We start from the raw sequence: 26,345 nt of genomic DNA, 5'->3' as shown, positions 1-26,345 counted from the left end.
GTTTGAAACCTTGTATTGTTTTCCACTTCTTTCTACTAGGAATTTTGCTACTAGGAATGGGGATAGTTTCCTCAGCGGCATAGATCCTTCACTGTGCATCACATGGTAGCGTGGGAATATTTCTACGTTGCTTTTTAGAGTGAAATTAAAAATTGCTTCGGTGCGCCCTCTTTTGCTAGAACAATCTGGAAGGGAGGGAATGCATTTGCCTTGTCATTCTCTATTTTCTTTAGAATATTCAGCAGCAATGGCAGCCACCCACCACCGAGCTCAACAAGGCGACGCTACGAGGTTAGGAACATACCTGTAGCCGTCAGCTATACAACGCCGTTATAACCTAATATATGTACCCAAGGCTGGGTAGATACACATGGTTCACCCTTGCTGCCTGGAAAATGAGAAGTAAAATGAAATGAGTAGAAGACAGGAAAGATTCAAAGTGAGAGAAAAAGACGAAGAGGGGAGAGGGGGACAGGAAGAGGCAACTCCCGTTTTCCCCCGGGTGGGTCAGTCCGGGGGTGCTGTCTACTTGAAGTTGAGGCCAGGGGTGTGTTGCCGCCATCAAGGAGCCGTAATGGTCCAAACACCCGGCAATGGCTCAACCCACAGGATCCCCTTTTCCCCGGACACAGCTAAGCCGCGCACGGTTACACGCGGGAGGGTCCAACCCTCGTGCGCTCGGGTACGTGCTGTCGCAACACACCAAACGCCTGCTGACGCAGACGCCCCTGCGGGGATTAATACCAACTAGGGTGGATTAAGGAGGAATAATGTGGATTAGGGTTGATGGAGCTGGATTAAGTAGAATTACAGTAGGCTCTACAAAGAAAGCTTTACCGTTCGCCTCTCACGCGATACCTAAGGACACCTTGGATTTTTCAAATTTGCTTTGAATTGCACTTCCATGCACCCATGAGTGGGCGACGATTTTCATTTGGTTTTTTCACAGATACAGGCAGCGCGCAGGGGGTGTTCACATGATCGCGCACGATTGCTGTTGATATCGGCATGTAGGCGGAGGCAGGGAATCTTCACTTTAGTAGCGAATGTTTAAAACCACCTTTCTGCGGTTTTGTTCTGTGGGGGAACATTTTTCATTGATTCAACGCGAGCCGATATCACTAAATCAGTGCGCTTTGATTACAAAGGTTGAGTAATCAATCTTGATTGCGGCCATGATGTAGTAATACAGAGAATATTCTGCAGGCAATATAGTTTAGCAATTAAACCTATTTCATCCTAATCCACCCTCAGCCTTCTTCGTCGGCGCTTATCCTCCTTAATTCACCATTATCCTCTTTCATCCGCCTTAATCCACTCTAATCTACAATAACCCTCTTAATGCACCTTAATTCACCGTAATCCACGTTCGCCGACCTTAATTCACCCTTATTATCTTTAATACACCTTAATCATCCTTAGTACAACTCAATCTATCCAAATACAATCCCTAATCAATCATTACATAATTTCGCTAAGGAGTAATCATCTCTTATATACGCCTGGACATGCTTTGCTTAGCTTGCGGTCTTTCTTGGGTCACGCGATATTTTCTATCCCTCATCCTTCTTCATCGGCCCTTATCCTCCTTAATCCACGATAATCCTCTTTCATTCACCTTAATCCACTCTAATCCACCATAACCCTCCCTAGTGCACCCTTATTTACCATAATCCACTTATTACACATTAATGATCCTTAATGCACCTCAATCTATCCTAATACAATCCCTAATCAATCATTAAATAATTTTGTTAAGCAGTAATCATCTCTTATACACGGTTGGACAAGCTTTGGTTTGCTTTCCAGGAGAGGGTTGTAGCGCCGAAAAAGACAACACATAGCAAGCGAGACGCGACAGGCGCAACTGCGAGCGTACCGTCTCGCTTGCTATGTGTTGTCTTTTTTGGCGCTATAACCCTGTTCCGGAAACATGCACCAACTAGCCCCCCATCAAGTATTACTTTGGTTTGCCTGTGGCCTTTCTTGGGTCACGTGATATTTTCTGTACTTCACAACGCGACCTTGAAACAGACCTAAAGGCCTAACCACTCGTGGCTAATTGTGCGCGTTTGCGAGACCGTGCGCGCCTGTCTTACACGTCTAGAGAGGGGAGGCGCACAGGCTTCGCGCGCGGCAGGGAGGTCTTGTTCTTGGGCGTCATGTTTAGCGCACGCGACGGAAATTACAGCTTTTGCACCGACTTTAAGCGGCCCATATGTACACTTGTACAGGTTCTTGAAGTTTCGGCATCGTACCCAGGCGCCGGGAATCGCTGCTGGTTTCGCGTCGTTAGAGCACAGATGCTATGAAGGCGGTCTACAGTGAACCACTGATCGCCTGCGTTGAGGCTTGGCCTGCGCTTTGGCAGGTGCTACATAAGCGCCACAAGAACAAGCACATGACGAGATGCTTGTGGACCGAGGTGTCGAGGATCGTCAGATCCGACGCTGGCGTAACAGGTAAGTGCTCGGTATTTTATACGGGCGTCATACGGGAGCAGTTTTAATCGCGATCAAGCCCGATCGGGATCACAGCGTGTGATCACAATTGACTGTACTGCGCAATATGCGCAGAGTGGATAGCGATCCAGACATCACAATCCAGAATCGATCCCGATCGAAAGCCCCTGTAGAGCCGCTGTACGCTGCCTCTCTTGTTAGCCTACTCTCCAATGTCTAAAACGCGTATCATTTTTGCAGATGACATTATCACAGCGCTGCAGAAGAGATGGAAGTTCTTGAGGGATACATTTCGGCGCCTTTTGAAGACGCTTCAGGAAGAAAAGAAGAAAGGCGCTGGGGTGGACGACGTTCAGGACAACGTCATCTCGCCGTTTCTCGACCAGATGATGTTGCTGAGTATGGACCGTAAGTGATTTTAACGTTTCCGTCTTAGCCGGTGTTTTAAATATTAAACACGGGTTGCTAGTGGTTTCCCTTTACGACGTAGACCGGCGATGACGTATGTTTATATTGTAGCTGGTAATCTGCCGCGCTTGTGAGGACTCAAAATCGTGCTTACAAGAGTAAATCGAAGCGTAGTATACATCATAATCAGCTTTATATAATTGGCGATGAAAGATTTGTGCGGCGTCGCTACTCCAATTATGGCACATTTCGTTAAATGTGATCCTGTCAGGAGACACATATGCAGTACAAGGATATATCTTTGTAGATTTATTTATTTATTTAGGTACCCAAAATGCCGGTTTTGCTTTGCAGTGGGGAGCAGAGAAAGCAGAAATACAGGCAGCAGATAACAACTAAAGTAGCCCATAAAACCTAACTTAATAAAGCACAAGACAGAAGTGTACCGAATATCACGTACAAACTAGCAGGGCATATTAAAAAAAAACGACTTGTCTGATGCACACACAAAAAGAAAAGAATACCCCTGTATGCCCTGAGGTATTTACCCTCGCAGAAAAAAAAGAAAACTTTGGCAATAGTCCCCACATACCACAAGATGCATGTGTAGTGTTAGATGCAAGGGATATCCTTTTATTCTTTACACCTATCCAAGAATGCAGCGTGAAAGTCAATCGGCAGTATTTATCTGTTTATCGAATATTGCAATATTCACACGTGTACTTGTTTATCTTTATCGGGCGGCAAGGTTTCACCACCTAACAAATGTTATCGCACAGCGCAGGACGCACCTGCATGTATAGGAAGTTTTTGGAATGCTATCAATGGTTCAATTCGCTGTCTGTCACTGAACCTTGTGTAATCTGATTGCATGTATGCGCGGCGCGAATGGTGTAGAACTTTGTGGAAGACATTTATAATGGAACATTCGACAACTGATGTATAAAAGCCGAAGCGCTTGACCCGTTGATCAGATTTCCGACGATCGCCGACTGTGTTCATCGCTATCGTTGTGCTTTAAGTATAACATGCTTTTGAGGGTGCAAGCTCGCCCAATAAATATTTAGTTACGCCATTTACAGCTCTGCTACTGTGCTCGTCCCAGTCATTACCCCTTGACATCTGGGGGAGGTGCTAGTGCTTTTATATACCGGACGCGCTCGCAAAGCCTCGATCCAAGCCCGAAGCCTGTGCACAACACCAACGTCGCCATGGACCAGTTGAGCTAGCCGTAGGCAGCATGGTCTGGTACCGGAATTCGGACCTCTTCCCGAGAAGATCAGACACATCAAGTACAAGTCAGCAACCCCAATGGCTGCCCGAGCGTCCTTCATTTTCCTGCAACGACGTTGGGAACTCCCAATCTTCCATGGATCATCGTCTGAAGACCCAGAAACCTGGCTGGAGACGTACGAACGAACCGTGACTTTTAACAATTGGGACTCCGGCAACAAGCTGCGGCATGTCTTTTTCGCATTGGAAGACATCGCCAGGACGTGGTTCGAGAACAGAGAAGCCGCGTTAGCGACGTGGGACCTGTTCCGAAGCGGCTTCCTGTAGACACTCACAAGCGTCGTACACAGAGAACGAGTCCAACGTTTACTAGACACCCGAGTGCAGCAACTTAATGAGAACCTTGCCATCTTTTCGGAAGAAATGAGCCGTCTGTTCCGCCAAGACGACCCGGAAATGCCTGAGGAGAAGAAAGTACGCCTGCTCACACGTGGTTTGAAGGAAGAACTATTCGGCGGAATGATATGAAGCCCACCGAAGACCTTCAACGAGTTTCTTCGGGCGGTCACCAGCATTTCGAAAACACTACAAACTCGGAACCTGCAATTCAACCACCTCACGAGCTCAACAAACTACGCCAGAGTTCAATCACTGGCCACCGACGGCCTGCGGGAGACTATCTGGGCGGTCGTGCGGGAGGAGCTTCTGAAGCTGTTCCCTTCGCCGCAGACTCAAGTGGCTTCGATTGCAGACGCCGTACGCGAGGACCTCATACAACCACTTGGAGTAGCCCCTGAATTGCCGCAGAGTCCACCTTCACGTTCCCCCTCCGTGCCCGTGGCAGGGCCCAGTTACGCCACACTTCCGTCGTCCACCACCGCCGCCGCCAGCACGCCAACCCATGGCCCCCTGTAGCATTCCAAGGAAGACAGACGTCTGGCGCGCTCCTGACCACCACCCGCTCTGTTACCGTTGCGGAGAAGCGGGTCATGTCTACCGCCGATGCCCATACCGGGAGATGGGACTGTGAAGGTTCGCCGTTATCGTGCCGTGACCACAGCTTGACGAAACTTGCGATATCGCCGACTACCTCGCCACCACTCAGTACCGTCCTCGACGACCATCCCGTTCTTGGTCACCAGGCCGCTACCTGTCGCCCACCCACCACACGCTGGCCTAGCACGGGGCCGATCTGCGAGCCCATATCCGGAAAACTAAAAGCAGCAACCGATGGAGGTGTGGTTGCTGTTCGTCGAACTGACGAAGATCCTCCGCCGCCGCCGAAGACGCCGAAGAGACCGTCTCGACGACATAACAATGACACGCTGTCGTCCAGACGACGTATCGAAGCAAAGAATACGCCGACGAAAGATGACCTGACGATGCCACATACCGGCGACAGGTCAACGCGACGGAGCCGTGATCCGACGCCAAGACCTAGCTGTAACGCAAGGCAAAGAACCAGCGACCTCGACTATGGCCACACAGTCACCGCTTTAGTGGACACAGGAGCCGATTACTCATTTATGAGTGGACCCCTTACCGCCCAGTTGAAGAAATTTAAGACTGTTTGGGAAGGCCAGACACTTGGGAAGTTTGGGAAGGCCATCCGGAGAGCGGGGGACACTTGATAACAGCAACTGGAATGTGCACGGCCAGAATTAGCGTTAATGAGCGCACCTACCCTGCCACCTTCGTTGTCCTTCAACAGTGCTCACGAGACCTAATTCTTGGCATGCACTTTCTGACCCAACACGGCGCAATCAACGAGCTGAATTCTAAGTCGATAATGCTATCCGAAGACCAAGCGATACCACCAAAGAGCTCTCGTAGTCACCATGCCTTGAGCGTGCTGGAAAATCAAGTCAGCATCCCGCCATGCTCCATCATTGACATTTGCGTCAGAGTTGTTGTTTACACGTCTTTAATCACATTTTTTTTGCCCTTAAAGGGCTGCAGTGAATTGGTTTGGGGAGTGGCGGGAGTGAGGAGGTAAGGGAAATAAGTGGAGACTTAATTATCTACATCATGGGGTCTGATGCTTTCGGTGGTACGCTCGAGATGAAGAAGCCTGGTCCCAGTGGCTGGAGCCTCAGGATCATCCAGGAATTCGTACAGTGACCGCCAGAGCTCGTTGGCGGTGGCAGCACCGCAGTGTCTCACTAGCGCCCAGGTGTGTAGGAAGGTTGGTCGCCATTCCATTGGGAGCGAAGCAAGGGCCCTTTGCCTGGGGCCAGAATACAGCGGGCAGTCCCATATTAAGTGTTCGAGGTCCGCCCTGGTGTTGCAGGGGCTGCAGGTACCCGCACGCGAACATTCCAGGCCACGAGGGCCCTCCTTTCTGCGAAACCGCTGCACGAGGAAGGGAGTAAGGAGGGTGCCAGTCTGTACCTGCCGGAGCAGAACCTGCGGCCGACGAGTAACAGCCTGGGAGGGAAGGGGAGGAATGTCCACGGGATTGGACGTAGTGAAGAGATAGTTGCCTCGGTGGCGCTTGGCTTCGGCTATTGCTTCCATGGGATCGTACCACTGACTGTGTATTTCCGTGTCTTCTGTTACGTTGTTCAGTAATTGTTCGGGCGGTTTCGACCGCGCGGATAGTAGCGTGGCGCGCGCTAGTCGATGGGCCCGTTCTTTTCCTGGTATACCCGTGTGCCCCGGGATCCAGTGTAACTGAAGATCATGACCTTGGTAACGCAGAAGACGCACGTGGAGGTGGAGTTGGACCACAGCTGTGGTTGTGCGAGTGTCCTGGCAATCTCTAAAGGCATTTTGAGAGTCCGTAAACACTTTGTAGTGGTGCCTAGCATCTCTTGGAAATTTGTTGGCAGTGTGTTCAGCATGCTTGGCAAAATCTAGGATGACATACAGTTCCACCGTAGAGCTCTGAACGACATGTCTTGTGAGGTGGAGTTTACTGCCCCGTTCGGTTGCTTCCATATTTAAAAAAAAAATTAAATTATGGGGTTTTACGTGCCAAAACCACTTTATGATTATGAGGCACGCCGTAGTGGGGGACTCCGGAAATTTCGACCACCTGAGGTTCTTTAACGTGCACCTAAATCTAAGTACACGGGTGTTTTCGCATTTCGCCCCCATCGAAATGCGGCCGCCGTGGCCGGGATTCGATCCCGCGACCTCGTGCTCAGCAGCCCAACACCATAGCCACTGAGCAACCACGGCGGGTAGCTGCTTCCATATTTGTCCACGCCGTAGTGAACATTGGCTCCTCCTCTGGTCCTCCGATAGAAGCATCCACATAGACTATATGGCACCTGCGAGAGTTGTCGTTGCCCCACTCACGTAGTTGTTGCGTATATTTCTTATGGCGTTTGGCGTGGGCCTGTCTTCTTGCCAATTGATCTTGTCCCATGTTCTTCGGCAGTGGCTTGGGATCCGCAATTGGTACGTGCTCCCAATCGGGAGGTATCCATGGAAGCGCCGGAAGGTTAGAGATGTCATGTCTAATTTTAACCAATTTGGCCCTTCCTGCGTTTGTGGACTTGAGGCGTGTCACATGAGTATGCTCGTGCATTGAAATAAGATCAGCGATGTCACCCAAAGCGCTGCAGCTCTTGAGTGCAGGGAGTGGCGTGTACTTTGGCAATCCTGTCATTACTCTCCTTGCCTCGTTGTTGAGGCGTTCCAGAGAATGTTGAGGCGTTCCAGAGAATGGGCAACAGTGATACCTTATATCCACCGTTTGTCGCACAACCTAAAGAAAATTGCCCGCCGAGGTAACACTGATGTGTTTTTTTCAGCACCCAACAAACTAATCAGCCTGTGCAGGAAAACAAGAGCAGAAAAGAAAGAAAGTGCCCCTAGCTGCCAAGTTAAACACAGGAAGAAGTTTAGAGAATGTAAGACTTCAATTATATATCGTATGCCCTTATCGTGTGGGAAGTATTACGTCGGACAGTCGGGCAGATGCATTAATGATAGACTGCGCGAACACAAAAATAAAGTTGACAAACTTGTATCAGATGGGTTTCTCTCCCTTCATTGTAAGCAACATAAGTGCTCCCCTCTCTTCGAATCAACAATCATTACCGGTAGAAATAAATGCGAACTCACTAGACTTATAATAGAAGCCGAGCAGATTGATGCCCTAGGGGAGTCATGTATCAGAAAACCATCATTGGCTCCCTCTGAAAAAGAACTGAAATTTTTGCGCATGGCATGGTTTTGGCAGGAGAATTCGCCATTTATCAAGCGGAACTCGTGTCAAGTGCTGCTGTATTCACCCTGCATGAGCATGAGTTCGGCTACGAAAAAGAAGCTTTTTGTGGTGTTGACCTCACGTCAGAAAAGACGAACGGTTGCAAACGAAGTTGACACCGCAACAGGCCACGGAGGAATGGTGCGCGAGTGAAGTAACATTGAAGTCGATCTTTTAGACGCCGACAACGGCTCCACATCGACTTCGGAGGAGTGCTGCCACGACCGTGCGGGTGTTAGTGCTGATTGTCACAGCGCATCCTCTACTTCAATAGCTTTGGCTTTTTCATAAACGTTATCATCATTCAATTCTTTCTGACGATTTCTTTCAATGCCCTGCAGTATTCTTTTTTGTGATGACCACAAGTGCAAATGTGAAATGATCGATATGCCACTCTCATCGTTTTGCAAATGTATTCATACCGTGCACTATCGTGGAATGGAACAACTTGCTATCACACGTAGGCACTGAAGGATACGCAGCAAAATTCAAAGAGCTGCTATACCATGAGCGCAGTGCCTGACCTAATTGATTTGTTTAATTCTTACGATTTTTTTCACAGTTTCTTACACAATGAGATGTGTTTTACCGATGACATGCTAATCTTTCCCCTCTTCCATTTTGTAAGCACTCTCATGCGGTGTATTTTTACGGCTTACTCTATATTACGCTTGAATAAAGGGATCGAGTTAAAGAGCGAACATCACTTTCGATGGCACCGAAGGAATACATCGCTACATCCGTTACTGTCAGAACGGTGCTCTGCAGAAAGTGTTGCGATGAATTCTACTGTGAGCACAATGCATAGACCTTTTGTATCCGCGATGTGGCAGCAGAGAGTTCGTGATCTCAGAGAACTTCCCGTCAGCCATTTTTGACAGTCCAGTAAGCCAAGAAAAAATTAATGTTTTGTAGCATAGTATACTGTAGGCAGGAATTCTATAAGATTAACGAGAAGTTGGCAGGTCTCGTTCTGAAACTTAGTAAGAGGTACAAATTGAAGGTCATAAAGGTCTACGCCCCTACATCTAGTCATGATGACCAGGAAGTCGAAAGCTTCTATGGAGACGTGGAATCAGCAATGGATAAAGTCAAATCAAAATATACTTTACTGATGCGCGACTTCAATGCCAGGGTAGGCAAGAAGCAGGCTAGAGACAAATAAGTGGAAGAATATGGCATAGATTCTAGGAATAGGAGGGGAGAGCTATTAGTAGAGTTTGCAGAACAGAATAATATGCGGATAATGAATACCGTCTTCCGCGAGCGGGATAGGGAAAGTGAACGTGGAGAAGCCCGAATGGCGAGACTAGAAATTAAACAGACTTTATACTCTGCGCTAATCCTGACATCATACAAGATGTGGACATAATCGGCAAGGTGCGCTGCAGTGACCACAGGATGGTCAGAACTCGAATTAGCCTAGACTTGAGGAGGTAACGGAAGAAACTGGTACATCAGAAGCCGATCAATGGGTTAGCGGTAAGAGGGAAAATAGAGGAATTCCGCATCAAGCTACAGAACCGGTATTCGGCTTGAACTCAGGAAGAGGACCTTAGTGTTGAAGCAATGAACGACAATCTTATGGGCATCATTAAGGAGTCTGCAATAGAAATCGGTGGTAACTCTGTTAGACAGGGTACCAGTAAGCTATCGCTGGAGACGAAAGATCTGATCAAGAAACGCCAATGTATCAAAGCCTTCAGCCCTACAGCCAGAATAGAACTGTCAGAATTCTTAAGTTAATCAACACGCGTAAGACAGCCGACATAACGAATTATAATATGGATAGATTTGAAGATGCTCTCAGGAACGGAGAAAGCCTAAAAGCAGTGAAGAAGAGACTACGAATAGCCAGGAAACAGATGTATACGTTAAGAGACAAAGCCGGCAATATCATTACTAATATGGATGGTATAGTTCAAGTGGCTGAGGAGTTCTATAGAGATTTATACTTTACCAGTGGCACCAACGGTGATAATGGAAAAGAGAATAGTCTAGAGATTTTGAAATCCCGCAAGGAAAGCCGGAAGAAGTAAAGAAAGCCTTGAGAGCTATGCAATAGGGGAAGGCAGCAGGGGAGGATCAGGTAACAGCAGATCTGTTGAAGGATGGTGGGTAGATTGTTCTAGAGAAACTGACCACCCTGTATACGCAATGCCTTATGACCTCGAGCGTACTGAAATTTTGGAAGAACGCTAACATAATTCTGATCCATAGGAAGGGAGACTCCATAGACTTGAATAATTATAGACCGATCAGCTTACTGTCCATTGCCTACAAAGTATTTACTAAGGTAATCGTAAATAGAATCAGGAACACCTTAGACTTCTGTCAACCAAAGGACCAGGCAGGATTCCGTAAAAGCTACTCTACAATAGACCATATTGACACTGTCAATGAGGTGATAGAGAAATCTGCGGAATATAACCAACGCTGATATATAGCTTTCAGTGATTACGAGAAAGCGTTTGATTCAGTCGAAACCTCAGCAGTCATGGATGCATTACGGAATCAGGGTGTACACGAGCCGTATGTAAAAATGCTGCAGAATATCTATAGCGATTCCACAGCCACCGTAGTCCTCCATAAAAAGAGCAACAAAATTCCAATAAAGAAAGGCGTCAGGCAGGGAGATACAATCTTTCCAATGCTATTCACAGCGTGTTTACAGCAGGTATTCAGGGACGCGGATTGGGAAGAATTGGGAATAATAGTTGATGGAGAATACCTTAGTAACTTGCGATTCGCTGATGATATTGCCTTGCTTAGTAACTCAGGGCACCAATTGCAATGCATGCTCACTGACCTAGAGAGGCAAAGCAGAAGGGTAGGTCTAAAATTGATCTGCAGAAAACACAAGTAATGTCTAACAGTCTCGGAAGAGAACAGTAGCTTCCGATAGGTAGCGAGGCGCTGAAAGTGGTAAGGGAATACATCTACTTAGTGCAGGTATTGACCGCGGATCGGGATCGTGAGACTGAAATAATCAGAAGAATAAGAATGAGCTGGGGTGTGTTTGACAGCCATTCTCAGATCGTGAACAGCAGGTTACCATTATCCGTCAAGAGAAAACTGTATAACAGCTGTGTCTGTTAATACCTGTATAACTGTATAATACCTGGAGGCTTACGAAAAGGGTTCTACTGAAATAGAGGACAACGCTACGGGCTATGGAAAGAATAGTGATGGGTGTAACGTGAAGCGATAAGAAAAGAGGAGATTGGTAGTGGGAATAAACGCGAGTTAATGACATATTAGTTGAAATCAAGAAAAAGAAATGGGCATGGGCAGGACATGAGGGAAGATAAGCGATGGTCATTAAGGGTTACAGACTGGATTCCAAGAGAAGGGAAGCCTAGCAGGGGGCGGCAGAAACTTGAGTGGGCGGATGAGATTAAGATGTTTGCAGGGACAACATGGCGTCAGTTAGTACATGACTGAGGTAGTTGGAGAAGTATGGGAGAGGCCTTTGCCCTGCAGTGGGCGTAACCAGGCTGATGATGATGATGATGCTGTAGGCACATATTTTTGATGTTTTCAGATGTAAAGAACGTGCACCATGCGTCGAACTCATGTATAGGCTTTCTTTTTGTTGCACTTAACAATGCAATTCCGTTGTCAAACACTCGCACTCCCCTACAAGACTGGTACCCGCTGGAAAGTCTTATAAATTTATAGTCTACGGTGACGTGTTCTTGCGGAGGGCTTAACCGAAAGTCTGTCGGGAACTCTGTTTGTAGGCAGTAAAATGGCCTAACAATGTCAGTACAAGTGAATAGCCCGAACGAGGCAGCGGACGAAATAACGAGAGATAGCGGGCGAAATATTTTTATTATTTTCAAATATGGTTGGGCGTCTTGGCCGTAACAGGGTGGGTACAGCAAGTTTGCAGATAGCGTAAAAAATGTAAACACTTACAAACGTAAATAGGACGTGAAGTGGAAATGCAATGCAAAACAAATAACGAAATACAAATTCAATAGTTTGGCTAAGAAATACATGTTTCTTACTTTGTGACAGTAATATTGGAAGCAGCATAAAAGAAAGACTATTGTACGTATTTCTGGAATAGTGTGACAATGTTTGCACGGCACTAGTAAGATTCAATTTCATAAAAGGTTTTTAACGCGTTCCTCAAAGACTTTAATGCTACTCGACTGCAAAACAGACGCCGGCAAACTGTTCCATTCCTGAATGGTTCGCGGAAAAAATGAATAAGCGTATATATCCGGATTTGCTTTTGGAATTGAGAACATGCAATGATTGCTTGACCTGACGTTTCTAGCCTGCCTGGGAGCAAGATAGGGTGTGATTTCAATATTTAAGTGACCCTTTGATAACATAAAAAGAAATTTAAGTCTAACCAACTTCCGCCGTTGAGCCAGTAGAGGCAAATCAAGCAACCGAAGCATTTCGGAAACAGAGTCAGTACGATAATACCGGGAAAGAATGAACCTTGCAGATTTTCTCTGTATCTTCTCAATGCGGTTTATTAATCCTGATTGAAACGGATCCCAAATGACACTGGCATACTCTAACGTTGGTCTAATGTCAGTTAAATATGCAAGTAGTTTTACGGGTGTCGTTGCTAGCTTTAAAATTCGGCGAAGGAACCATAACTTTTTTTCTGCAGCTCCACAAATTCTGTCTATGTGTGATTTCAAACTTAAGTCCTTCGAAATTGTTAAACCTAGGTATTTTATCGTTTCAGCTTCGGTTACAATTGTTGAGTTCATCTCATAATTACACTCAATAACATGCTTTGTTTTTTTGTAACTCTGAGCATGAACGATTTAGATTCGTTAATTTTCATTTTACTTTTTTGCGGCCCAGACTTCTACACCTTTAAGGGCTTGACTAAGTGACGCCTGATCGTTTTGGTTATTGATTTCACGATAAAATAAACAATCGTCTGCAAATAACCGGATGGTTATATCGCTACTTATGATGTGAGCAATATCATTTATGTAAACTAGAAAAAGAAGTGGTCGTGAAACGGATCCCTGTGGAACGCCTGAGGTTACTTTTAATTGGTTAGATTTGCTGCCATTTATTTCAACGTATTTCGTCCGATCTGTAAGACATGAGCGGACCTACATAACAACATCATAATTTATATTCATTTCCATCAGTATTTTAATTAATTCATTATGTACGACCCGATCGAAAGGCTTCGAGTAATCTAAAAATATAGCGTCGACTCTCTTTCCATTGTTCAAGGAAGCTGAAAAATCGTTGATCGTTTCTATCAACTGTGTGACAGTCGAAAGGTGCTGTCGAAATCCGTGCTGGTTGGGAAAAAAAGCTTTCTTGTCTTCAAGGTAGGTGAAGATTGGCTTTGAAACTATGTGTTCAAGTAGTTTGCGGCGTACACACGTGACTGAAATTGGCCGATACTTTCCAATATGTTGCCTTTCACCACACTTGTGAACCGGAACCACTTTTGCGACCAGCCAGTCATCTGGGACCCGTTTTTGTTTCAGCGAAGAAGTAAAAATGATATCTAGATAGTGAGCTACCCATTCCGCATATCTGCGCAGAAAGACATTTGGTATAAAAAAAATTTCATGGGGTTTTACGTTCCAAAACCACTTTCTGATTATGAGGCACGCCGTAGTGGGAGACTCCGGAAATTTGGACCACCTGGGGTTCTTTAACGTGCACCTAAATCTAAGTACACGGGTGTTTTCGCATTTCGTCCCAATGCATTTGGTATGCCGTCTGGACCTACAGATTTCTTATCGTTAATGTTAAGCAAAAGAGCTACAATGTCTTCATGCGAAACCTGAATATTAGGCATTGGTGATGTGTACGGGGATTCTAGAGAGAGGGGAGAAAGACCATCTGCAGAAATGTCAGTAAAGACAGATTGAAAAAAAAATCATTAAAACATACTGCCATACGCGAGTTGTCCGACACAAGTTCGCCATTAGCGACAATGACACTTGGACCTTCGTTGTTATGCGACAAATGGCGCCAAAAACAGTGCGGATCGTGCTTCATAAAATTAGCGAATGTCACGTCATAGTAATTTGTTTCAGCAGCAGCCATATTTGTGCGCAATGTAGAGCTTAGCGCCGAAATTTTATTGTGATCTTTTTTGACTTCTGTCTCTCACGGTTAATTTCCCGCTTTAAATGTATAATTACGCGGGTTATCCAGGGGATCCGTTTATTTATTTTCTTCTTCCGAGTTGGCACAAATCTGTTCACGCAGTAAAAAGCAATATCTTTAAACGCAATCCACATCGCATTGACGTCATCCGTCGAAGTGAATTAATCAAAACACAGCGAAAGATGATCAATAATGCTTGTGTCATCGGCTCTATCGAAGCACAGAACATGCGTAGTACTACCAGCCTTCGGGTATACAGCGGTAGACTTTATCTCCACATAAACTAGCTTATGATCCGAAAGGCCGGTTTCAACCGATAGGTCGTAGTCTTCAAATCGCCCGTCTAGGAACACCAAGTCTAATACAGATCTTGATTTACCAACTACGCGTGTGCACTCATGAACTACCTGTTGTAAATCCTTACTGAAAGCTATTTATAGAAGTAGTTCACAATGGGCATCTTTGTGAGGCTGAACGCTAAGCGTGGACCAATCAATCCCTGGCAAGTTGAAATCCCCAGCTATGATTATGCGACAGCTGCGCTTTTTAAAGCTTTCTAAGTAAAGCTGCATATCTTCAAGATAGGAAATGGGTAATTTAGGCGGTCTATAAACAGTTCCAAGAATTATCCTTGTTTTATCTAGCTTAATTTCACACCAGATGCTTTCATGTGTTGGAATGCCAGTAATTTGCACGCAGTCAATATCGGCCTTGAATACAATAGCAACAACGCCCCGACGAGCATGGCGGTCTCTTCGTATGATTTTATAATTAGGTGGTACGAGCTCTTCGTCTTGTATTTCGGGCCGCAGCCACGTTTCGGCTATTGTAAGCACATGAAGATCGTAATTAGCCAGGATGTATTCTAAGTCTCCAATTTTGTTTACTAAACTTCTAGCGTTCAAATTGATGAAGCGGAAGGCATTCGAATCACATCTTTTGTGCCGTCAGCCACCCCTACCCGCAGTAGGGCGTCTGTTAGGATACGGAACCTTCACACGGCTGCGCTTCGTTTGATCCCACGTGTACACGTCAGAGTCCACATGTAGTTTGTCGTAATTCAAGCGCACGCGATGCCCGTCTTCCCTTTCTTGTTTCGCAGAATCCCAGAGCATTTTACGCTATGCCAGCGTTTCTTTTCAAAAATAATCAGAAATGGAGACGCCCCTGCCCTTCAGCTTTCTGCATTGTTTGTAAATTTTAGCTTTTTCCCTATAGTCATACAACCTGATAATTACAGGTCGAGGCCGAGCGCTCTTTTTCCTATCCTATGTATTCGTTCCATGGTACTCAAATTGACGTCAAGTTTTTCTTCAAATACACCTACTAACACTTTCGCTTCAAGGTCAGTTAAGGATTCCTTCTCGCCTTCTGCTATTCCAAATACCATTAGGTTATTCCGCCTACTTCTGTCCTCAAAGCTGTCCATTCTTTCCTGCTGCTGCCGAAGTGTACTCCCTAACTCTTTGACTGTTTTAGACAATTGAGCAATTGTACTCGCCTGTTCTTTAAATATTTTAAGGCTGTTTTCAACCACCTTCAGTCGCTTGCTCGTGCTCTCTAGATCTGATTGTATTGCCTATATAGTTGTTGGCCACAGAGCATATAGTTGGCGAGAGAGCAAAAGAACGACCGGACGGGTCTCTTGCAAATGAACAGTACCTACGACCGACCACTGACCTCTTAATAAGCATAAAAGCACCCGGAGACGATAAGCTATTCGCTTTATTATTCATGGAACTCAACGGTATATGATCTCGGCACGCTTGGGCGCCTAGCTTGTGGTGATCACGCATGGTCAGACGCGCCGATCGTCTAACTACCACGATGCGGCACTGACGACGCCCGAAAGGAAAGGCCTGCGAAATGCACAACGGGAACAGCCGGCTCACTGGTCTGGTTTGAGTCGAGCGGCATATCGCGCGAAAGAACAGCGGAAGAGAGGGCGGCGTCTGGCTCTGCGCGACATGATTAGCAGTCGATACGCAGAAACGCACAACGCGTACGACACGCCGACGCGCACACCAAGCGCTCACACCGCGTCGCTTCAACAGCCCGTCAACACAACACAACCTTACGCAAGATGGCAATACGATACCGTCGTCACATCGGTCACATATACCGAATACCGAATGCCCGAATACCGGACACGCTAGGCCTCTCTAGTGTCGCGGGGCAGCACGTAGTGGCATTTGGGGGGCCCTATCTCGCACTTAAGATCAGTCAGTTGCCCAATCACTTCGTATGGATGCGTGAAAATATAAATGAACTTCTTGGACAGTTCCACGTGACGGGAAGGAAAGAAAACGGACACATGAGAACCCGACTCTAAATGAAGAGTTAAAACGCTACGGCTGGGAGCAAGGAGCAAAAATATGCGTCTCTGGAAGCAAGCGACGTTTCAGTAAAACTTGAAGACTGAGACCCGCTCAGCGCAGTAATAAAGTAGCAAAGCAAAGCAAAGAACAAAAATGTGCATGAAATTCAACACTGCGGCAAAGTGATGGTTTGGTCCATTGTGGTGCATTCACACCAGAAAGTCGCGGAGGTTGCGAGGCAGCCACGGTCGCAAATTGTAGTTCTGGTCGAAAAGCGACTATTTCGGATGACTCAGTAGCTCTATTCTCCCGTGGAGCGCCGACAGAGGGCACGCGGGCCTTTGTGTCTCCAATGCGCACAGTAATGGAGCTGTGCATTGAGCAGTAAGCCGCAATTTGGCAGCTAGTCCGATTTCCTCCCCCTTTCTCGGCCGGAACAAAAAAGGAGAGAATAAAAAAGAATGCTAATAAAAAAGTTGTTTTGTGGAACTCTGCTGAACTATCCCGGACCTTCTGCGAATTACCGTTCTTTTTTTGTGGCATCAGAACGCATTTAATAAGAGCGTTTCGGGACGCATTTTATGCTTTAAAATAACCTGAGCGCAATTTGAGCTACGACATGCTGCTCTTCTCTGTACGAACACAGCAGATTGTATTTTTCTTTCTTTATTTATTTGCTCTGTGGCTTCAATCTAATTATGGTCATACAAATGTCCTTTTTATTTTAGTAAATTCCTAAGTGTCTAATGACAGCTACTGGTGACACCTTTTGGCACATCATACGCTTTGGCACCATACTATTGATCAGTATGGGAGCGTGCACGTAGGCTTAAGCTTGAGCTACTACTGCACGATTGCGTGAAATGCCTTTTTTTGCGGTTATGCGATTCCTACAATGGGATACCTCTCGAGCTGTGCAGCAGCTTTGATTCCGTTTCCCGTGTGGATGTGTCCAAGAAGAGCACTTCGCTGGCGGCCACGGATCCCCCGGATGCGTCAAGTCGTCGAACAAACACGGTGTAAGTGGAGGCTGGCAAAACTGGAAACGTGGCTTCCGTCTCGGACGTGTAGAGTCGGCCAGTTAGCTCTATATCACCGTCGTCAAGTCTCCAAGTCAGCTGCAGAACAAGATGAGTGAACTTGAGCAACAAAGACCCTCATTACAACTTGATTAATGTTCGCTTGCGGACTAATGGTGATGCATTCTTAGTGACAGCGTTAGAAAACATGCGATTTCCCCCCCCCCCCCAAAAAAAAATTGAGGAGCTATTCCACTCTGCGAAGGCAGATAAGCAGCGAAGCTGCAGAAAATCACACCGGGTTAGACAAGGGAACATGTATTTATTTTGAGCATTTATTTTTTATTTATTTTTATTTGATTTGGAAATCAAGGCTCCCGAGACGAGACTTTACATGAGGGCTAACATGTAAGCATGTAGCATGTGCTAACATTACATTTAGTAATGGTAGTGACATTAGCGTTGTGATTACTGTGATATACACTGATTTGTTCGGTTACAACCTTAGAATCTTTGCCAAAGTTAGATCTACACACGACTGTTGTAGGGTAAGTGACTCGGATTGGCGTGGCATTGGTGTGGAATCTGTGCCCTTAAAAGCAAGCTACACTCATTCTAATTATTGTATAATATAATCTATGAGCGTACTCCCTCCTTACACAATGCCTCTAGGGACCTGTAAGGCATATTTAAGTAAATAAATAAATAAATAAAACAGTCTGCGAACGTCGAAAATCTGATCTGCCGGTCAAGCGCATTGGCTTTTATACATGAGCCATCGAAGTTTCCAGAGGAATTGTCGGTGCTCGCGTGTCTCTCAGAAGGCTTTACCCAATTCGGGTTGCACATGCAACCAGATTACACAAGCTTCGGTGACAACAGAAACCAAATATAAACATCGAGAACATTCTAGAGACTTCCGATACATTCGGGCGCGCTCCGCGCTGAGGGATAACATTTGTTAGATGCTGAACAGCGGTCACACAAAAAAGATGAACAAGTACAGGTGCCAATGCCCCCCTCTCATAGAGCAAATTCCCGATGATACAAACAGGCGAGCGAAAAGCAAGAGGTCACTTATTAAACAAAAATAACAAAACACAACACAAACAAAGTCCAAAGCACCACAGTCCAGAAAGGAAAGTCTACAGTTCAGCTGTGGAAACTCCCAAAGTTCATTAGCGCTTTTAGAACGGCTTAAGTAACACAACATGGACTATTTCAATTCGTGAGCGGCGCCACTTTGATGTCGAAATGCCATCTGGCCCGACCTCATAGTCAAGTGCGCCATTGCGTAGGTTGATCTTGTAGGGTGCGAAATAGCGGCGTAAAAGCTTCGCGTTAAGTCCTCGTCGGCGAATTGAGGTCCAAACACAAACATGGTCACTGGGCTGGTGCGCAACGTAGCGTCATCTAAGATTGTAGTGCCAGCATGCGGCCTTCTGCTGATTTATATGCACAGGCGGCCGAGCTGTCGGGCTTATTCGGCGCACTGGAAATAGGTGGGGACGTCAAGATTTTCTTCGTCAGAGACGTGCAGCAGCATAGTGTCGAACGTCGTCGTCGGGTTCCTTGCGTAAACCAGCTTGAACGGCATTATCTGTATAATTTCTTGCACTGCCCCGTGGTAAGCCAAGGTGACATACGGAAGGACGGCATCCCACGTCTTGTGCTTGACGTCTACGTACATCGCTAGCATGTCGGCGAGCGTCTTGTTCAATCGTTCCGTTAGACCATTCGTCTACGGGTGGTAGGCAGTCGTCCTCCGGTAACTGGTGTGGCTATACTGCAGTATGGCTTGCATAAGCTAAGATGTGAAAGCCGTTCCGCTGTAAGTAATGATGGCTTCTGGCGCACCATGTCGCAGGAGGATGTTGTCGACGAAAACTTTGGCTATTTCCGCTGCACTACCATTGGGCAGGGCTTTAGTTTCAGCGAAGCGGGTATGGTATTCGGTGGCTACTGCAATTCACTTGTTTCTGGACGCTGACCTCGCAAAAGGTCCCAACAGATCTATCCCGATCTGCTGAAATGGTCAGCAAAGAGGCTCGATCGGCTGTAGTTAACCCGCTGGCCTTATCAGTAGTGCCTTCCGTCGCTAGGAGTCATGCCATGTCTTGATGTAGCGGGCGACGTCAGCTGCCAGGCGCGGCAAATAGTACTTCTCGTGTATTCTTATGAGCGTGAGGACAACCCGGAGGCGCCTGACTGTCTTGTCGTCGTGCAGAGCGTGCAGCACATGGGACAGGATTGCTAGGGGCACAACGAGTTGGTAGCCTGCGCGGGTTGGCGAAAATTGCTTTCCCAACACATCAAATCCTTTATTAAGGACAAGTACAGAAAAACCCTCTTTAAATCCACCTCAAATACCATGGCCACCGACTCTGCCGAGCATTCCACCGTGAACAACACAACTGCGACAGCCACCTCAAGAACACTTGGAACACAGACAGCTGAATGTGAAACAGGCCACTGCACAAGAGCAACAGTCACCTCAAAAACACTTGTAACACAGACAGCGGAATGTGAAAAGAGCCACAAGACAAACACTACACCAAAAATGACATCAACCACAGTGCAAAAAGACACAACTGTAACAGACAACAGAAAATACACTACCGAAGTTTTCACACACACCCGCACACGCCTGCCTGCACACGCACAAAGTGAAACAGAAACCGAGCTCAAATTAAGCCATGCATGCGGTAATAAATCTGCGGCATAGAAAAACACCCCACGCAAATCTACCAGCAAAAAGACAAAAAAATGACAGACATTGCAAATCAATAATCTTCTCTGCCACGAAGCACCGAATTCCTACAGGCTCGAAAACTAACCAAAAACATGCGAGCTACACCTCCCATCTGAAAACCTACACAATCTGCACAGAGAAAAATATAATCCCTAAAGTTCTAACACTGAAGGCTGTCCCAGCTCTAGGAACACTCCCACCACACCATCGCGTAAACTGGCAAACAACATTGCACAATGCCTCACTTTCACTTTTGAATATCCTCAGGGAACACTGCGAAGAACAATTCGAAAGTTTTAGCCACACACTTCTGAACATAGCTCTGACACTGGATGAGAAGAGAGATTCAGAGCATTACGACGAAAAACAGTCTAGAAAATTGGTTCGAAAACAAAGGAAAAAAGTATACTTTAATAAAAAAACAACTTTCCACGCAAACAGCCACCACACGCCAACAAAAGGGACTTCGAGTTTAGAAGTACCAGATGTGACGGAAACTTCTACAAAATTAAACCACTCCAATGTTGCAGGCATTTCAAAAACATTAAGTAAAAAAGAAAAAGGCGCACTCAGCAGGGGCCAAAGTTTTTGTCCCACGAACAACACAATAAATGAATTCGAGCTTCAAATTATGACCGATCCGGTCAGAATTTTCCCGATGAATGCGTATCAGACACTTTTTTGCAGACACACCCGACACCGGGACGACACCACTTAGAGCCCAGTCCACTTGGACTCCTGAACCAGAACAAGCCATAGAAATTGATATATACCTTAAAACTGCCAGTAAAGAAATTATAAGCCAATCCAAGACTTCTAAACCACCTAAAATTATAACTGCGTTGGAGAGACATATCCTTTGAAATCTTAGTTGCCGGAATTACATTGTTATTAAGGATGTGGGTTCGGTTCCCGCCTGCGGCAAGTTGTTTTTTCATCTACTTTAATTTCCGTTAATTTATCGTTTCATTATTTCATTTATTAGGCACAAGTAATTTCCCCTATGTTGTCCTTGGTGTCAGTGTTTGTTGGCTTCTTATGATATGACTAATAAAAATCGGGCCCCTCGGTTAACCCCCTTTCTTCTCAGTTAATGTTATTAAGGATGCAGATGAGGGTGCAAGTGTAGTTATTTGGAGAGTAGAAAAATAAACGCACGGGCCTTACAGACAACTAAACAACCCAGATGAAATGAAATGAAAGTTTTTATTTCCATCTTGTAAGGTACAGACCTTGTAATATACAGATGGGGGGGGGGGGGGGGGGTGGAGGAAGAAAGCTGTCCATTAAACACCTTGACAAGTCCCCCATCCCTCATTTGGGCAGAGGCAGCATCACATTCTTTCACTCAAATATATACATGTATACCGTACATACATAATATTGCACATCATATACATTACTCAAGAAGTCACGAAGATCATCAAGGAAAAATACATGATACCGCAAGCTAGACAACGATCCGACATTATCGTACGCAGTGACAATTACGAACAAGCTGAAGTCACTTTTGGCTGTTGAAATAATAACACCGCCAGAATACAAATTTCTTAAACCAAGCAACAAAACTGCCGGGCGTTTTTACCTCTCTCCAAAAATTGGTAAAATTCTATGCACTGAACTATACACCGCTATTATGCCAGGTCGACCGATAGTATCATACAACAAAACCCCGACAGAGAGCATCTCCAGATTTCTTAACCTCTACCTTGGTGTCTTGCCAAAGCACTTCCGTCATTTGTACAAGATAAGCGCTACTTGCTGAGAATTATAGACAACATTAATACTAAATGCACACTACCCCACAACACAACAACACAATTCTCGCAACACTGGACGTCACGGCCCTGTAAACCACCTATTGACGATGTACATATAGGCGAAGAGGGCGTCTTTTCGCTCTTGCTTAACTTGGATATCAAAAAGTCACCGGGTATTGATTGTATTCCTACTGTTTTTCTCTACCGATACGCTGAATGGTGCTCGAAATACCTATGCCTAATATTTAGAACATCGCTCGCCAGCGCTGAACTACCCCACGATTGGAAACAAGCCATCATTACTCGCATTCCAAAGGCAGACGACAAGTCACTTGTGTCATCGTATAGGCCTATTTCCTTGCTCTGTATAGTGCGAAAACACTTGAGCATATCATATCCAAACACCTGTCGACATTCCTTGAACAAAACTACATAGTTGACAACCGCCAGCATGGCTTTCGCCGGGGTGTGTCTACCACTACTCAGCTACTCGAAACTATTCGTGACCTTACGTTGGCCATCGACAAGTCCAGTCAAATTGATATCATATTTTTAGACTTCGAGAAAGCTTCTGACCGCGTGTCTCATTCTAAACTGCTTTCAAAATTAAGACCAATACTCAAGAATGATTCGTTACTTGCATGGTTTGCAGCCTACTTACCCCACAGGTCCCAGGCAGTCACCGTTGGCCACACAACTTCTAAACCTACCCCTGTGCAATCTGGAATCCCTCAGGGCGCTGTACTAGGATCTTTATTGTTCTTGATTTTTATAAATAATTTGATTAGGGATCTTGCTGTAGTGGCACGGCTTTTCGCAGATGACTGCATTATTTATAAAGAAATCCGCACTCCGGCAGATCAGGAATTGTTAAACAACTCGTTAAATTGCATACAGACATGGTGTTTGACGTGGCAAATGAGTATTAACATTAAGAAAACAGTGGCAATGCAGGTAACACGTAAGGTTCAATCTTTTAAGTTTACTTACGTCCTCAATGGCAACAGTCTATCTGAAGTACCGAGTAACAAGTACCTAGGACTATTAATTAATCATTATCTTCGTTGGAATAATCACGTTACTTACATAATTAGGAAAGCTATGAAACGCTTAGGATATTTACGCAGATCTTTAGGTACATCAACGACAGAAATTAAACTCTTGGCCTACAAAACTTATGTAAGACCGATCCTCGAATACGCCGCAGTAGTCTGGGACCCCCATACAAAAACTAACATTCACAAACTCGAGAAAGTACAGAGGAAATCGGTCAGATTTATTTATAACTCCTATAGTTGACAACATCCCCTACAGCCCTCTTACAGACAGCCAATTTGGAGAGCTTGGAGACAAGGCGGTATCGTGATAGACTAAAACTCTTCTATTTACTGTATCATGATAAATTAGGAATCGATAAGAATTTATACTTTCAACCATTACAGCGACGGCAAACTCGATCCTTCCACTCCAGGAAAGTCGGTGAATATTTTGCCAAAACGAATGCTTTTAAATACTCGTTCTTCCCGCGTACAATCCGTAATTGGAACGACCTGCACGCTGAGGTGGTCGAAAGCCCCACTATTTCGTCTTTCATGTGCGCGCTTGACCGATTGCGATAAGTAATTGCATTGTTCATCAAGCGGCTTTTGTGTTCATGCGTTTTTTATGTGCGTTCGTTCTGAGCTGTAACATCGAATACTCTTTGTTATGCGCAGTGCCGATTGCTGTTATGCGCGGCGTTGGGATGCTGTTTATGCGGAATTTTTTTTTTGTATTGTTTCACTTGTATTCTTTCTTGCTTTATATATATGAGCTGCGATATCGAATGCTCACTTTGTTATGCGCAGTTTTGAGTGCTGTTACGCGCAATGTTAGCATGGTGCTGATAAGCAATTTTTGTACCAATGTATTCCTTTATTCTTGTATTGTTTCATATATACCCACTCCTGCCCAAGGCCTGACACTCAGGCCGGCAGTATGTATAAAAAATAATAAAATCAAATAATAAAACATTCCAATCCCTGATGGTTTATCTTCGATAAAATAAACTCTGTCTAAACACCAATGCACAACACACTACTGAAGGCTACGTGCATGTCCTTGAATTAATTATAACACATAACGACAAATTTGAGGAGAGTTACTACTGTCAGGATTGGCGGCTCAATCCCATCGCTCGTGATCCGTTGTTAAGGTTGGTGTCGGGCATGAATTAGAAGGTAGCTGGCCCATGCCGTCGTCCAACTTATCCACGCTGAGGACGTTGATGAAGGGAAGGACTGCTTCTCATCGAGAACGAGGAATATGGGTTTATTTACAGAGCAGGATTGGCCACCCTGGTGCAGTACTTGGCCACAACCTCCTATATGAATACAACAATCGAACCCCGGCCCTCAGTCCCCAGCAGCCGCGAAGCAACTGACCACGGCGGCGGTCAGATCTGTGACGCTGCAGAGGGTGCTAAGAATACCTGGCTCCGGACAGGCCGCCATTGGAATCTGAACCTGGCAACGTTTAACGTTAGAACGCTATCTAGTGAGGCGAGTCTAGCAGTGTTATTGGAGGAATTAGAGGGTAGTAAATGGGATATAATAGGGCTCAGTGAGGTTAGGAGGACAAAAGAAGCATATACAGTGCTAAAAAGCGGGCATGTACTGTGTTACCGGGGCTTAGCGGAGAGACGAGCACTAGGAGTCGGATTCCTGATTAATAAGGAAATAGCTGGTAACATACAGGAATTCTATAGCATTAACGAGAGGGTGGCATGTCTTGTTGTGAAAGTTAATAAGAGGTACAAAATGAAGGTTGTACAGGTCTACGCTCCTACATCTAGTCATGATGACCAGGAAGTCGAAAGCTTTTATGAAGACGTAGAATCGGCGATGGGTAAAGTCAAAACAAAATACACTATACTGATGGGCGACTTCAATGCCAGGGTAGGCAAGAAGCAGGCTGGAGACAAGTCAGTGGGGGAATATGGCATAGGCTCTAGGAATAGCAGAGGAGAATTATTAGTAGAGTTTCCAGAACAGAATAATATGCGTATAATGAATACCTTTTTCCGCAAGCGGGTTAGCCGAAAGTGGACGTGGAGGAGCCCGAATGGTGAGACTAGAAATGAAATCGACTTCATACTCTGCGCGAACCCTGGCATCATTCAAGATGTAGACGTGCTCGGCAAGGTACGCTGCAGTGACCACAGGACGGTAAGAACTCGAATTAGCCTAGACTTGAGGAGGGAACGAAAGAAACTGGTACACAAGAAGCCAATCAATCAGTTAGCGGTAAGAGGGAAACTAGAGGAATTCCGGATCAAACTACAGAACAGGTATTCGGCTTTAACTCAGGAAGAGGACCTTAGTGTTGAAGCAATGAACGACAATCTCATGGGCATCATTAAGGAGTGCGCAATAGAAGTCGGTGGTAACGCCGTTAGACAGGAAACCAGTAAGCTATCGCAGGAGACGAAAGATCTGATCAAGAAACGCCAATGTATGAAAGCCTCTAATCCTACAGCTAGAATAGAATTGGCGGAACTTTCTAAGTTAATCAACAAGCGTAAGACAGCGGACATCAGGAACTATAATATGGATAGAATTGAACAGGCTCTCAGGAACGGAGGAAGCCTAAAAACAGTGAAGAAGAAACTAGGAATAGGCAAGAATCAGACGTGTGCGTTAAGAGACAAAGCCGGCAATATCGTTACTAATATGGACGAGATAGTTCAAGTGGCTGAGGAGTTCTATAGAGATTTATACAGTACCAGTGGCACCCACGACGATAGTGGAAGAGAGAATAGCCTAGAGGAATTCGAAATCCCACAGGTAACGCCAGAAGAAGTAAAGAAAGCCTTAGGAGCTATGCAAAGGGGGAAGGCAGCTGGGGAGGATCAGGTAACAGCAGATTTGTTGAAGGATAGTGGTCAGATTGTTCTAGGGAAACTGGCCACCCTGTATACGCAATGCCTCATAACCTCGAGCGTACCGGAATCTTGGAAGAACGCTAACATAATCCTAATCCATAAGAAAGGGGACGCCAAAGACTTGAAAAATTATAG

The 26,345-nt window shown here is 45.6% G+C and overlaps 1 protein-coding gene across 2 annotated transcripts in view; it reads right to left on the bottom strand.

Moving 5' to 3' along the window:
- Positions 1-26,345, bottom strand: part of LOC126535533 (uncharacterized) — a 222,482-nt gene that overhangs the window by 36,869 nt on the left and 159,268 nt on the right. For both annotated transcript variants that reach the window (XM_055073186.2, XM_050182346.3), the window contains exon 7: positions 17,662-17,875. In XM_055073186.2, coding sequence (XP_054929161.2) covers positions 17,662-17,875 — 214 coding nt within the window. The remainder of the gene's footprint in view (positions 1-17,661; positions 17,876-26,345) is intronic.

Source organism: Dermacentor andersoni, chromosome 7 (genome assembly GCF_023375885.2).
Source record: "Dermacentor andersoni chromosome 7, qqDerAnde1_hic_scaffold, whole genome shotgun sequence".
Lineage (NCBI taxonomy): Eukaryota > Metazoa > Arthropoda > Arachnida > Ixodida > Ixodidae > Dermacentor > Dermacentor andersoni.
This window is presented reverse-complemented; position numbering and strand designations above follow the sequence as displayed.